This window comes from Euphorbia lathyris, chromosome 3, assembly GCF_963576675.1.
Source record: "Euphorbia lathyris chromosome 3, ddEupLath1.1, whole genome shotgun sequence".
In the NCBI taxonomy this organism is placed as follows: Eukaryota; Viridiplantae; Streptophyta; class Magnoliopsida; order Malpighiales; family Euphorbiaceae; genus Euphorbia; species Euphorbia lathyris.
Genome location: NC_088912.1, coordinates 69,734,333 through 69,749,687, shown reverse-complemented (window position 1 = coordinate 69,749,687; position 15,355 = coordinate 69,734,333). Strand labels below are relative to the sequence as shown.

General features: G+C 34.8%; 2 protein-coding genes across 2 annotated transcripts; one reads left to right on the top strand and one right to left on the bottom strand.

Annotated features, from left to right (window-relative positions):
* Window positions 1-2,147: 2,147 nt before the first annotated feature.
* On the top strand, window positions 2,148-6,847 carry LOC136222172 (disease resistance protein RPV1-like). The gene is made up of 5 exons (XM_066009683.1): window positions 2,148-2,772; window positions 2,925-4,026; window positions 4,136-4,564; window positions 4,665-5,600; window positions 5,684-6,847. Exons 1-5 carry the CDS (start codon window positions 2,291-2,293, stop codon window positions 6,338-6,340), a joined length of 3,606 nt encoding a protein of 1,201 aa, XP_065865755.1. The 5' UTR covers window positions 2,148-2,290; the 3' UTR covers window positions 6,341-6,847.
* On the bottom strand, window positions 6,558-14,243 carry LOC136222173 (uncharacterized). The gene is made up of 13 exons (XM_066009684.1): window positions 14,180-14,243; window positions 14,023-14,082; window positions 13,871-13,933; window positions 10,910-11,377; window positions 10,634-10,699; window positions 10,248-10,428; window positions 9,903-10,099; window positions 9,419-9,469; window positions 9,231-9,322; window positions 8,623-8,747; window positions 8,026-8,123; window positions 7,798-7,902; window positions 6,558-6,844 (listed from the first exon to the last, which is right to left on the bottom strand). Exons 1-13 carry the CDS (start codon window positions 14,204-14,206, stop codon window positions 6,707-6,709), a joined length of 1,671 nt encoding a protein of 556 aa, XP_065865756.1. The 5' UTR covers window positions 14,207-14,243; the 3' UTR covers window positions 6,558-6,706.
* Between the last annotated feature and the right edge of the window lie 1,112 nt (window positions 14,244-15,355).

Genomic DNA, 15,355 nt, shown 5'->3' with positions numbered 1-15,355 from the left:
ACATTTAAACGCCCCAACTACCGATAATCAACTTAGAGCACAAAGAATACTTCATTACCTCAAAGGCTCTATTGGCCTCGGTCTGTTCTTTCCGGCATGCAATGACCTCCAACTCCAGGCCTTTACTGACTCAGATTGGGCAACTTGCCCAGAAACACGTAGATCCATCACCGGCTACACCGTCTTCCTAAGCTCCGCTCTGGTCTCTTGGCGTTCCAAAAAGCAGAACACTGTATCTCGTTCTTCTTCGGAAGCGGAGTACCGAGCCATGGAGTCTACATCCTGCGAGCTTCACTGGCTCACAAATTTACTCCACGATTTCGATTTCTCCCCATAGACGGCTTCTCTCCTCTTTTGTGACAACACATCCGCCATGCACATCGCACAAAACCCCGTCTTCCACGAGCGGACCAAACACATCGATATTGACTGTCACGTGATCCGTGAACGGGTTCAAAATGGTCTCATCCGCCTTATGCCCATCTCATCGGCGTTGCAAGTGGCCGATCTCTTCACAAAAGCGCAACATGCACCCCATCTCCGTTTTCTGTTGAGCAAACTTGGCTTGACAAATCCTTATCACGCCTAGTTTGAGGACGGGTAACAAGATCAAAGTTTCAAATACATAAGGTTTTCCTTCAGAACAGAAAGAAAATGGCGGAATGGAGAAGTCGGGAGAAGAAGAAGAAGAGCCGCCTTTGAAGTGTTTGAGTTAAAGAGTTTTGACTCTTAACTTTCTTTTATCCCCAATATCTAGTCCCTTGGACTTCCAGGGGCATTTCAGTATTTTCACCAACACCAGGGACAATTTAGTCTTTCCTCACTAATAGCACATTCTAGAATAAAGCACACCACACTTAACCTATACCTCACCTCATCCAGATCTTTCTCCTTTCATCTCAACCATTGATCCAAAACCCTAATATCAAGGGCTGTACTACCTCCATGTGTCTTTTGTCCTTGTTGTCCTTTTATTCCTTAGGATATAGTTTTCTTGATGAGCAAACCTAGGAATAATATAAATATGTAAGCATCTTTCTATTTCATTTTAATGAGAATTAAAAGGGTTTTTAATTTCTTACCTTATTCACTTTAATAGTCAGTTTGGTAAAACATTAATACAAAGGTTTTGTCACCAATTACATATGAGTTGTTCTAAAAAAGTATTTATATTTGGATTTTTTTCAACTCGTACAAAATATAGTATAATTTATTTCTACGTATATTCATATGTCTGTGATACGTTATTGAAGAGTGGTAAACTAAACGCAAACGTGAACTATAGATGAAAAAAAATTCATGATTGATAAGATCGTACCATGAATTACTTTCAAATTTACTCAACTTGTCGATGTCAATGATAGACTTGTTCTTTAATATCAACCTTAAGAGTAAAATTGTAGGAATTTAACTGTTAAAAGGATAAAATTCTGTGAACCTTATTTTTTTTTAGGGTAAAGTTCAAATAAAACTCCTGTGGTTTCACTAATTTTCAGATAAAGGACTGTGGTTTACTTTTTATCAAAACGAGGACTGAGATTTTCAACTTTAACAAAATAAGGACTTTTTCGATTGATACTATTAAAATCACTCTTAACCACTTCAAAAATGACATATTTTAAGAATTACTAATATTCTAAGCAACTTTAATTCTTCAACTTTTTTATTTCGAGATTATTTAGATGATGTTTGGTAAAGAGAGAGAAAGTTAATGTTTAGAGAGAGAAAGTTCCAAAACAGATGATTTTCTAAAATCGAAAATGTAGTTCCATAGAAAATATGACATTGGACAACTTTAATTCTTGAAAATTTTCATTTTCAGGTCGTTAAAGATAGTTTTAATAGCATTATTAAAAGTGCGAAACCTCAATCCTCGTTTTGACAAAAAGTAAACCACAGTCCTTTATCTGAAAATTAATGAAACCACAAGGGTTTTATTTGAACTTTCCCCTTTTTTATGGATTAAGGTGCAAAAATATCCTAACATTTTGGGTAAGTTGCAATTTTACCCCTTATATTTTATCCTTTTTTTAATTTGTACTGGGTTACTGCCGGTGCTGACTCATTCTCATTTCAAGAGACAAGAAAGCGAACATTTTTTAGAACGGTGAAAAGTCAAACATGAATCCCTAGACAGCTGGACTAGAAAGAAACGACTTTATACTGGCCAAAAAAGTCGTCGTCCTTGTTGTCACCATTGTTTTGCATCACATCTTCTATTAGCGTTTGTTTTCTTCACATATTTTTACCTTGCTATGCTGCTTCTGCTTTCCACACAGTAATCAATTCAATGGCAGGTGAAGAGAGCCAAGAACAATCCTCTTCCTCTTACCATGTATTCTTGAGTTTTAGAGGTGCAGACACCCGCAACAACTTCACTGATCACCTCTACAATGCTCTACTTCAACAAGGAATCCATACATTCCGCGACGACGATGAAATCCAGAGAGGTGAAAACATCGATTCAGAAATCCAAAAGGCAATAATACACTCCAAATTATCCATAGTTGTTTTCTCAAAAGACTACGCTTCTTCTAGATGGTGTCTAGACGAGCTCCTCCTCATCATGCAACGCAGAAGACTTGTTGGTCATCAGGTAGTTCCAGTTTTCTACGATGTGGATCGTTTTCAAGTCAGAGATCAGACAGGCAGCTACGCTGAAGCTTTTGCTCGACATCAGATTCATTTCAACCACGACATGGGCAGAGTTGAGGAATGGAGAGCAGCTTTAAGGGAAGCTTCACATCTTGGACGATTTGTTTTGCAAAATAGGTATGCAATTCTTGAATCCTTCCAAATTCTCTAGGTTTTTGAAGATGATTAGAATTAGACTTGCTAGATTTTACCACTAGACATTGGGAATTTGCATTGAAATATCTGGTATGGAAATTTTCTCCTCTTATTTTGGGTGTACATTATTTTAGGTACGAGTCTCAATTTATAAAGAACCTTGTGAGAGAGGTTGAGAATAAATTGAGCAGAACAGTACTCAATGTAGCTCCTCATTTGATCGGAATAGATTCTCGTATAACAAGAATTAACCGTTGGTTGCACGAAGAGTCAGATGAAGCTGAGATTGCTACAATATATGGCATTGGTGGAATTGGAAAGACAACCATTGCCAAGACAGTTTACAACATGAACTTCAACAGATTTGACGCAAATAGCTTTCTTGCAGGTGTTAAAGAAACTTCAGAACAACCACAAGGTTTAGTTCGTTTGCAGAGGCAACTTCTTTCTCATCTTGTAAAGGGGAAGACAAGCAAAATATACAATGTTGACGAAGGGATTATTCGGATCCGAGACGCTTTGTGGGGAAAAAGAGTTCTTCTAGTTTTGGATGATGTGGATGAATTAGACCAGTTTGATGCAATAGTTGGAATGCGTAAATGGTTTCATCCAGGAAGCAAAATCATTATAACAACAAGGCATGAGCATTTGCTAAGGTTTCATGAATTCAGCAGGAGGTTTGAAGTTGAGGAACTGAATGATAAGGAATCACTTCAGCTCTTCAGTTGGCATGCCTTTGCCCAAAATCATCCTGCAGATGCCTATGACAAACATTCCAAGAATGTGGTACAACATTGCGGCGGACTCCCCTTAGCTCTTCAAGTTTTGGGTTCTTCTCTATCTGGCAGAAGTATATCTGTATGGGAAAGTGCATTAGAAAAGTTGGAAAGAATCGCTGATAGTAAAATTCAGCAGATCCTTAGGATAAGCTTTGATTCTCTTCAAGATGATCATGACAAAAGGCTATTCCTCGACATCGCTTGCTTTTTCGCCAAAATGGACATCGGTTATGCTTTTAGAATACTAAATGGTTGTGGGTATTATACCATAGATGGGATTCAAAATCTTGTTAGCAGATGTCTTATAACTGTAAACGAAGAACACAAACTGATGATTCATCAGTTACTCAGAGACATGGGGAGGGAAATCGTTCGCCAAGAAGCACCTGATGATCCTGGAAAACGTACTAGACTGTGGGATCCCAAGGATGCAACCAATGTATTGATCGAAAATAGCGTAAGCAATACACTTGTTGTGAATGCAAATAAATATGTGTATGCACTTATGCAAGTTTGCTATCATAAAATCATTGATATAAAGTTCCCCTTATTTTCTGTCAATATAGGGCTCGGAATCAATCAATGGTCTCTGCCTCAACTTGCCAATGCGAACAAAAGACAAGAGCAAAAGAGCAAAAGCTGCTGCAGATGACACAGAATATAGTGAAAAAGATACAAATGACAAATCAATGTCACTTGATCGAGACAGTTATTTGAAAAGGCGTCGTCTGAACATCTTCTCCTGGCAACCTACGAATACTGAAGCAGTACGTTCATTTTCCACAAAGGCATTTGAGAAGATGGTGAGATTAAAATTACTCAACCTCAACCATGTGGAGCTTAGCGATGGTTTCAAGAAATTTCCGAGAAGTTTAGTATGGTTGTGCTGGCGTGGATTCTCTTTGACCTCTCTGCCAACTGATCTATGCCTGGATAAGCTGGTCGCCCTTGATATGCGCAATAGCAAACTAAAATATCTCTGGAAGGGAATGAGGGTATGAATCTGATCTCTCTATTTCTCTGTGTTTGTGTTTGTGTTTGTGTTTGTGTGTGAAAAGCATATACTAAAGATGGCTAACAACATTTTTGCAATAGTTTCTTGTAGAGTTGAGGGTACTCAACCTTAGTCATTCGCACAGCCTCGTAAGAACCCCCGACTTCAGAGGACTTCCAAGCCTTGAAAAACTGGTGCTTAGGGATTGTGTCAACTTGATTGATCTTGATGAATCCATTGGTGTCCTAGAGAAGCTTATAATATTTAATTTAAAAGATTGCAAAAGACTCAAGAAGCTTCCAGTGGAAATTACTATGTTGAAATCTCTTGAAGAACTTATTCTATCTGGCTGCTCGAATCTTGCTGAACTACCCAGGGAGCTAGAAAAATTGGAGTCATTAAGGTTGCTGCATGCAGATGGAACTACCCTACAGCAAGGAAATTCAAGCAGTAGTGAACATTTGAAGGAACTTAGTTTGCCTTTATGGCATTCAACTTCATGGTCCTGGCTATTACAAAGAAGATGGGCAAAAGCAACCCATTTTTCGTTAGCCTCTCTACCTCGCTTTTTAGTGAGCTTAAGCCTTGCAGACTGCAGACTATCAGATAATGCAATTCCTGCAGATATTAGCTGCCTATCTTGCTTAGAGCACTTGAATCTAAGTGGAAATCCATTTTGCTCCCTACCAGAGAGTATCAACAGTCTTGTTATGCTCAACTCCCTTGTGTTAGAACGATGCATGAGCCTCCAAACACTTCCTGAGCTTCCAACAAACTTAGGCTCCTTAAAGGCAGAAGACTGCACATCGTTGGAAAGAATTTCGAATCTGCCAAACTTGTTGTCCTCATTAGAGTTGGAAATTTTTGGTTGTGAGAAGCTGGTTGAGATTCAAGGCTTATTGAAATTAGAACCAGTAGGAAACTCCAACAAAGAAATCCTCAGTTACGTCGGATTGACCGATTTAGAATCCGTGGAAGGAATTGAAGTGGAAATGTCCAATGCTTTGTCATGCACAGAAAAGAAGACTGCCGTTCAGGTACTCTTTCACTATTTCACATACTTGAAACCATTTTCTCCAGACAATATCAATTGGCTAATCACATTCCAATAATGCCTTAGGTATTGTACGAGTGTGGAATTTTCAGCATATTTCTTCCTGGAAGTGCAGTTCCAGACTGGTTTAGCCAGAGAAGTGATAGTTGTTCAATATCTTTTGAAGTTGAAGCAGTCCCTGGACACAAAATCAAGGGTCTGAGTTTATGCACAGTTTACGCATATGACAAACTTGAAGGTGGAGGGTATATAGATGAGAATTGTGCTAAAATCAACAACAAAACAGCAGGTGTAAAATGGACATATAGCCCAAATTTCTATGGGATGCCAAAACCATTCAAGGCTATGTTATGGTTAAGTCACTGGACATTTGGAGATGAACTGGAAGCTGGAGATGAAATCGATATTGTAGTTGAAATGGCATCCGGTTTACAAGTAAAAGAGTGTGGGATCCGACTCATATACGAGCAGGACCAGGATTATGGAGCAGCCAAGGCTATAGAGGCAGTAGAACCAGATAGCAGCTCTAGTTTATATCAAAAAATGGGCGATATAGATATGTCAGCATATGAGTTGGGAACAAATGCATATTTTCTGAGCCATCACAAGTTTCAAACACATCAAGGATCAGGGAGATATGATTGGGATAATTTGAGTGGGTATGAATACTTGTTTGAGAAGAGAGAGGAAGACCAGGAAGAAGACCCTGAAGATTGGATATAGCCCCTAAACATGAACTGTTAATATAATAATGTTATGGTAAGCCGACAGTGATTGTTGATGCACTAGTTGATATAAAAAAAATGAAGAAACTACAGACTATTCTTGTTCAATGTTGCAGTTAATCGAAAATGACGGTCATCGGCCATCGGAAATTAGTAAAGAAGAGAGAAGACACTGTTCTTCTAGACTGGCATTTCCCTAAAAGGAATCCCACAGATAAAAAGGCAAACAATTTTTCCAAGTCAAGCAGAGTATATTATCTTTAATTTCTATGAAAGTACATTGTCTTGTAACAGGACCATTTACATATTAATCAGACATTAGCCATGTTTGTCTGGAACAAAATATTATCTTTTGTATCAGCAATCAGATCAAACAGGATTTGAAGCCCTTTTCTATTTCTTGTGCATCCAAATTCTTCCCTATGAAAACAATCTTGTTTATTCTAGGTTCATCTGCGCCCCAAAACCGATCTGGTGAACCTTGAAATATGTCATGTACACCCTGCCACGCAACAACATAACATGGTAAACGAAAGGAAAGTGAAACCTCAGACAAATAGGTGCACAACCAACACCACACCAAACTCTATATAATGATTCTTTTACAACTTGAAAGAAAATTATACAAAAGAATTACTTGTATTGTAATGAACTCAATAATGCAAGGAATGTTTACTATTTTCAGTAATAGAAGATTTTAAGCTTTTAGGATATCTTTTGGTCCGTCATCTGTTTCATTTCTCAGGCGACTGTTCACCAAGTTTATATGCAAGAGCACAGCAATGGTACATCACAATAATGTCGAAGAGTTGGTGATTTTCTTAAGTTTAACTTCAGTAAGCAATTCAACTATCATCTATCACACCACTAACCAACGTCGATCTTCCAATGAAAAGCGCTAATTTTATTTACAAATAAAGATACTAAGAACATGAGATCATTGTATCGTAAATGAAAACGTGGTACAGAAAGTTACTTCACATTGTATATGCACTCCAAGAGTGGATTCGGTATCATGTCAACAATATCACATGCATGGGCCTAAATGCTCTTGCTTAGCATCTATTGGATGCAAGCCTACCACAACATTTTGCAGATGTTACTAATTATGATTCGAATTTATGAAGTTCAAAGAAGGAAAAGGTAATCTAGTCATAAGATGTTATCAAAGTTACTTCTGGATGTCTCTCAATAACTTAAACGCACAAGAGCTAACAATGTTCTAAGCAGTATATAAATTAAAAACGTAGCTTGCAACATAAGATATAAAAGCTATAAAACAAGTCGATGCATGCATTTAAAGGTCACTACTTCTTTCCTTTCAAGACAACAAAAAAAAAAAAAAAATGGGACAAATTCTTTTTAATTAAAATTAATCAATCTAAGCAAGTATGATTTAACTAGGATTGATCAACAATGAATCAAATTTAGGCCCTTATAGAACTCCAAATATACCTGAAAAACAAATCTCTCATCCATGCCTTGAACAGATAAAAGACCTTTCATCCGGTATATGTCCTCACTACGTTCCAGCAACAAAGTACCAAGCCAGATGTTAGCCTGAAACAAGAAGTGATATTGTCAATTAATTACATTTCCAACAGAAAAATCAAACTTGAAAAGAGCAAGTCCTGAAAGTAAAATTCATGTAAATTGAATTCAACTGGGCGCATAAAAGCCAACCTTCTCTAAATCTAACATCCCTTCACATACTATGCTGACAGATGAAACACCAGGATCGTGAGTATGATCATGGGTATGATGATGACCATCATGATGTTCTGCATCATAGCACCCACAATGCTAAATTAGTTCACAAAACTATCAAATTAAGAAAGTGGCGAAGCTAAGTTTTTTAATTAACATAATCATGTCTCTTGTGCATATACTCACAAATCCAGTATATAAATAACATGCTACATTCATAAAATTGAATATAAGAATGGAAGAGGCGTCCAAATAATAAAATATATATGCATCTGGATGCATGCACATCCACTTTAAATTGTCTAGATCAAAAGATGTTGATCTATTGCTAGCACCCATGGGCCTTAAACAAGGCAAAACACAGCAACTAAAAGTTGAAGATTCCCCTATTATAAAACATCATGTAAATTGACATGACAGTATGCAGTTATGCACTCTCCAGCTGTTAGAAAAAAAAAATAAATAAAAGAACTTATGGATGTGCCTATGTTCTCCTTATCAAGAACCTAAAAATGGCTCTACGTAACACAGCTAGCAAATAAATTACTAAACATTATGCATTGCTAGAGTTACCATGATGATGGTCATGTTCATCGTGATGGTGGTGATCATGTTCATCATGATGGTGCTCGTGGTGATCGTGATGGTCATGACTGGCGTGATCATCCTTTCCTTCTACATCAACAGCACTCTCAATCCTGAGAAGAAACCAAATTTCTTTTTTTAACCAACTCCATGAATTGTGCCATAACAGACAACTGCTAAGAGCATCTATGACAGCAATATAAGCTTCATTGAATGAGTAAAGATTAGGAAAAGGAACAATAAAATGACAGTCAATGTTCATTCACTGACAATGCTATGTTTCAAAGAAGATAAATGAAGCCCCAAGAAAAACTTTACATGCATAAGGATTCTTTTTTCTCATTATGTGTGCCTCTTATAAGATTCAAATATTACTCTTCAGAAGACTTGAACTCTCAATCTCCCACAAAGAGAGACATATGCACTTGCCACCAGGAAGAAGCTGGACGGGCATATGTTTAAGGATTATAGTAGCAAAGAAAAGAGCAAGAAAAAATACAACTTAATTTAAAAAATATTTGTAACGGATAACTATTGGGGAAAAAAATAAGAGCAATATCTAATTGAAGAAACAAGGAATTGATATTGAGAAAAACCTCTCCAAATCAAAGCCTCCAACACCAAGGACATAATCCAGGTCAACCTTTCCAAATTGTGTTCTTTTCATATCAGCCATGCCATTGATGTTCTACATTTAGGGATAAATGTCAAACAGTGCTTGAAATAAAATAGTGAAGTTTATAAAAAAAATGAAGAAAAAGAAAAGAAGAGAGAAGGCACCTACCCTTATTCGCTTCACCAAAGAAGCAATATCTTTCTCGCCAACAAGGTCGGTCTGGTAACAAACACATGTATATATGGATCAGTCAGAAACAGACTAGTTTATTTAATAACCAAGGAAAAAGAAAAATTTACAAGCAGTATTTACTAATAGCACTGGTTATAAGAGGCAACAAAGCAATTCAATTTTATAGCATTGCTACTAATAGCACTGGTTATAAGAGGCAACAAAGCAATTCAATTTTATAGCATTGCTTTAATTCATTCTCAAGGACGATGAAAAGGTGGATTTACCAAAATGCAGCTTATAATCCATGCAGTGAGCATGGAATATTCTCATGCACAGTGCAGACAATAAGGAGGGTCATATTTTTATAAAGGCCTACTGATTATCCATGCAAAGTTTATCGATGCAATAAATTGTGTTTTGTGCTGCCTATATGAGTAACTACGTCCACCAGGATTAGACACACAATAATCATGATTACCTTATTAACTATAAGTCGATCCGCATAAGCAATCTGCTGAACAGCCTCATTAACCACTCCTTTCGGTTTGACCTCATCCAGATGAAAAGCAGCATGTTTAGCATCAACCAAAGTTACAACACCGTCCAACTTGACATCATTAAAGACCGCATCCTCAGCATAAAAAGTCTGAATTATTGGTGCTGGATTAGCAAGCCCTGTAAGGTTTCAGTATGGAATATTTTAGTAAATGTGTAACAAGTACATCATTTGATGTACACACAACAAGAAATCATTTAGATAACAAGTCACTACTGTATAGTGATTTCAGAACAGTACATTGTGACTAATACAGTAATATCTAACCTGTAGTTTCAATTACAATATGGTCAAAATTTCCTCTCTTTTTAGCCACTAGTTCAGCTATCATTCTCACAAGATCACCCCTCACTGTACAGCACAAACAACCATTGTTCAACATAATAATGTCTTCAGCTCCAGTAGTTTTTGCAGCAACTAGAGAACCATCAATGTCAACTTCACCGTACTGCAATTCAACATTAGGAGAGGAAATTATTCATCAGCGCACTATAAACTATTCTCACAAGCAGGCTATAATAATAAACTTAAAAAACTTTGAGATTTTGTACCATGGTCATAATGATACAACAATATACATAGACTCCCGTGATTATAACAAAAATGGTGGTTTAACTAATAAGCGAACAGCCAAAAACAATGCAAACTAATACCTCATTCTCAATAACTGCTATGCGCTTCCCATGGTCTGCAGTCAATATATGGTTCAGTAATGTTGTCTGTTCATCAACGCAAGGAAAAATGTCAGCCCAATTAAGTCAAGTTGAGAAGAAATTCAAGAAAATGGAAATTTTTAACAACTAGCATTTGCATTGACCATTTAGAAAGCTTTAGTCAGCAATTACATTTCAAGTAGCATATCTTCTTAATTTTAGTACGAATTAATACAAAGGGAAAAGGTAACACCTAAAATAGAAAGATTACAATACCTTTCCAGAACCCAAAAAGCCGGTAATAATGGTAGCAGGAATTCGATCATCGGGAGGAATCTTGGTGGTGACATCACAATCCTCGGTCTGGGGGGATGCGGCGGCAAAAGAAAATCTACGGGGGTTTTTGAAAGATGGTTTGGAGAAACCGAGAGCGAGGATTGTAGAATGAAAGGAGCGGGTAGCTTGAATGGATAAGGTAGGTTGAGGTTTGAAGAAAAGAGGGAGGAGTGAGGTGCGAATAGTGGAAAGAGGGGTTTGTTGGCGAGAAGAGAAGGAAATGAAGGAGGTGGCTCTTGCTAGATCCACTGACAGTGAAGCCATGTGCGGCTTGGGGAAGAGAAAGAGAGGCTGGGGTTTTTGATGGGTTTTGAGTTTCCAACTCCACTTCTTAATAAGACAGCAAATGTAAAATTTATATTCGCCGCCGGTACCGGGAGGGAAATGCTGGCCACACCTGGTCCGAACCTGCTAGAAAATGAGGTCAAAATCCAACTTTAAATATTTCAAGCATTGTATTAAATAAAAGTGGTGATTGGAAAAACTATATTTTAAAGTTAACTTATCTCAAAATTTTAGTTAAATCAAATTCAGAGATTCAGTATAATCTAGTACAAATATTCATTGGTTCGAATAAATAATTGAATATTTTTACATTTAAAAGTAAATTAAAAACATCATCTGTGCATTATCTAACCTAATTTTAACTAAATAACATCATTCATATAATATTTATAAATAGTATGGGGTCTATAAGTTTTTTTCCCCAATTTCAGAGACCTATTTCTTATTTCTTCTTCTTGTAGAAAACAAATATTTCTTTCAGAAATTATTGATGAAATATAAATGAAAGTATAAAGTTTAAATTTGACTCTAAGGTTTGAGTTGTTAGCATTTTAACCGTTTTTTATAGTTTGTCCGATTTTTCGGTTTGAGACTCGTTAGACATTTTTTAGGTGGATCTTCTCCCAATTAAATCTACGTTATTATTCAAACTCGAGATCTACCTTAAGCAACTTGAAGTCTTTAACCACTCAAGTCAGTTTTAATTATTATTTGTGCTATAGTAACACAATAAATAATTTAAACATAATAGTGAAATGTCTGATATCACAATTAAATAATTATGAGACTAGTTTTTTTAAAGTTTCGCTAACGCATGACTAACACTGACATTGATTGAAAATATTATGATTAATTTTATATCACTTGGTATGTTAAAATCCAGAGTCACTGATTACCTTCTTGAATCTAAAAAGTTCATATTTTAAGTACCTTAATATCGTATTTTATTAAATAATCCAAGTGTTCATTGATAAATTCAAATATTAAATCTTCATTACGTGTTTTATTTTAACTTTCAGATACTTAAAGATGATTTAGGATAAATTGCCCCTAAAATTGTAAAGGAGCCAGACTTATGAAGAAAGTTGAAATTCCAAAATGCGTGAGCGCGTAATTTCCAGATTTTTTATAGATACTGCAACAAACATTTTCCTTCCCAGATTTACATATCATATTATTCTAGAAACATTCAAGAAAACTTATCTTCTCCCAAAAATTGCATCTTATCTTATCATCCCAAAAGACATGTCCTTCTAGAAAGGTGTCTTGAAAAGACATAACCTAACGGAGGAATTCTTTTCATTTCCTTATTTACAAAAGTCAAATATAGAATCAGAGACAGATTGATATCTGAGAATTGATATAGAAGAATTAAGAGCAACTAATCAATTACAAGTGAATTTTGGACATAGAGATCAAGAAAGAAGAAGAAGACTACCTATAAAGGATGGAGAGATCATCATTCCCTTTAAACTTCATTCTTTCTTACTTGAATCTCTACATACACTTATGTTTTAATGTTATGTTTATGTTTATGAATTATATTTTTACAATCAAATCAATATTCAAATGTTCTTCATTTACTACAGTAAATTCTATTACAGAGTTTCCTTATAGGAATGTTTTCAATCTTTTCATGTATTTATATTCTTAAGTTAGGAAACAGATTAGAGATTGATCCTAACTAAGATTATAAGTAATTGATCATTCGGTATTTGTTAGAGATATCGGGTTTATTGAATGATTGTCGTATGTTAACTTATATACTTGTAATTTCATATGACGGTAAAATTAATTCTTTAAATGAGAACTATGAATTAATGCTTCATATGAACTTATAAAGGACTCTGATTTATGTCGATAGAGTAAGTTGGAAACTATAATTAACTTAGCCTGTAATATCAAAATAAATATTTATATAAACATACTTTAAGTACAGTCATTCCATTTCATTTCCATCAAATTTATTTATTCACAAAAGTTGTTCCTAGTTTACTTTAGATTAGTTTAGATTTTTAGAATTAGATAACTTAAACCAACAACATTTAGATTTACTGCAAACAAAAGAAACAGATAAAAATAATAGTGAGTAATAACTTTTCCTCGTGGGATCGATATCTTTTATTACTACAAGGAAACCATACACTTGCAAAAATTCCTCAACAAGTTTTTGCCAGTTCTTCATAGGACTCATCACCATGCAAATATACAGCCAAACATGTACCTAATAGTTAATTTCAAGATGAAGTTCTATCAATATAGTCTACTTGAATGGAACAATAAAAGGAAACATTAAACAATAAGCCAAAATGAAGCAAAGTCAAAAAGTGGCACCTTCTAGTAAAAGCTTGTGAGCACCACTTGTCAACTCTTTAAGATTTACAAGAACCATGACATGGGGTAATGGCTTTGTTAGCTACTCTGACAGAGGGGCAATGATTCCCATACTTATGTCTATCAGCCTTTTAAGAGTTAGATGATGGTCACAATATAAAGAACAAGTCATTGCACTTATTAATATAAATATATTAATTTTGTTTATGACAAGAACAAGGCATAACCAAATAAGAGAGAATTTTTCTCTAAGAAAATCAATCAAAAAAGTTGGTTTCTTACAACATCAACATTATCCACTGATGGGAGCTCTCTCAATAAGATTGAGTCAACAGTTGCCAGATCCTACCAAAGATATTTAAGTCAATAATATGATAGTAAGAATCAATTGCAATGTAAATCTGACTTTGCCTATAATAAAATGAATAGCATACCTTAAAAGGCATTCCAGTAGCAAGCTTCGCTACAAGATACCTATATAGAGGTTCGAGTGCCTGAAAAAAGAGAAAAGAATGCTAAATCCAACTTCATAGTGCAAGCCCCAAATTTTTTTTATTTAAAACAACTGTATAAGAAGAAGGTTGATCCTACCTTTAACTGGTATAAGAAAACTGACATAAGAAATGAGCCATCACGGTGCAGGGCTCCTCTATAATCCACCTCTTCACCCTATATTTAAGTGAGACTCAACCATCTATAAGTAGAACCTGATAGGAGATAAGACAACTATAGCTACATCTCTTAAGAATTTAAGCCTACCCTCCTTTTGAGCTGGCAATTAACCACTTATGCAGAACACTTATGCAAAAAAAAAAACAAAGTACCATTATCTGACTATGAATGAATCAATAATTGAAAAATTACAAGTAGAAAACTAATAGTGCTCAACAGCCAGTTAAACTCAATCATACAGAGGCATTAGCTAACATATTTACATGCTGATTCAGAAGTACATGGATCAAAATATGCTACACTAACTTGATGTGTTTTTTTGTCTATGGTTATTAATTTCATGCAAAAATGCAATTTTTCTGGGGTAAAACACTACAAGAAATTTGGTCTTTTATGATGATTATTTTTTCTACGAATATAATTTTGTCACCGATAACCACTTAACCATGACGAATTTTAACTTTTGTCATTATTTATAAATTTTTCATGACAATTTTAAAAGACGTCTCTATTGATTTATAAATTTGTCACTATTTGATACATTTGGTGACGATAAGTGAAAAATCGTAACTTGTACTTTCAGAGAAAAATTTATTAGAATAAATTTGGAGGGAAACTTTTTTCTTGACCAAATAATGATAATCAGTGACAAAATTATTGTCATAATAAGAAATATTCTTTTTATGACACTTTACATTTATGATTACATAATTTGAACAAATGGTGACAAATTAAATTTCATCATATATTGTAATTTTTTTGTGATATTATTTAAATATCATCCTATATTTTGATATTATTGTGACGTTTATGTTTATCATCATTGTAATATTATAGTATTTTTTTTTAATAATTTAAAATTGGAAAAAACAATATATTTTTTTGAAAAAAGAATTTAAATATATGCTAATTTATTTTTTATTATCGAGATAATATATTAATGACGATTGTTAATATGTCATAAATAAATTGGAAAAATGTGATTAAATATATATTGTCATGATTATTATATTAGTGTAACCATATTTATACATTGATCTATTATAATATTTGTATGATAATAAAGTAAATAGTCATAAAATAATGTTAATTGAT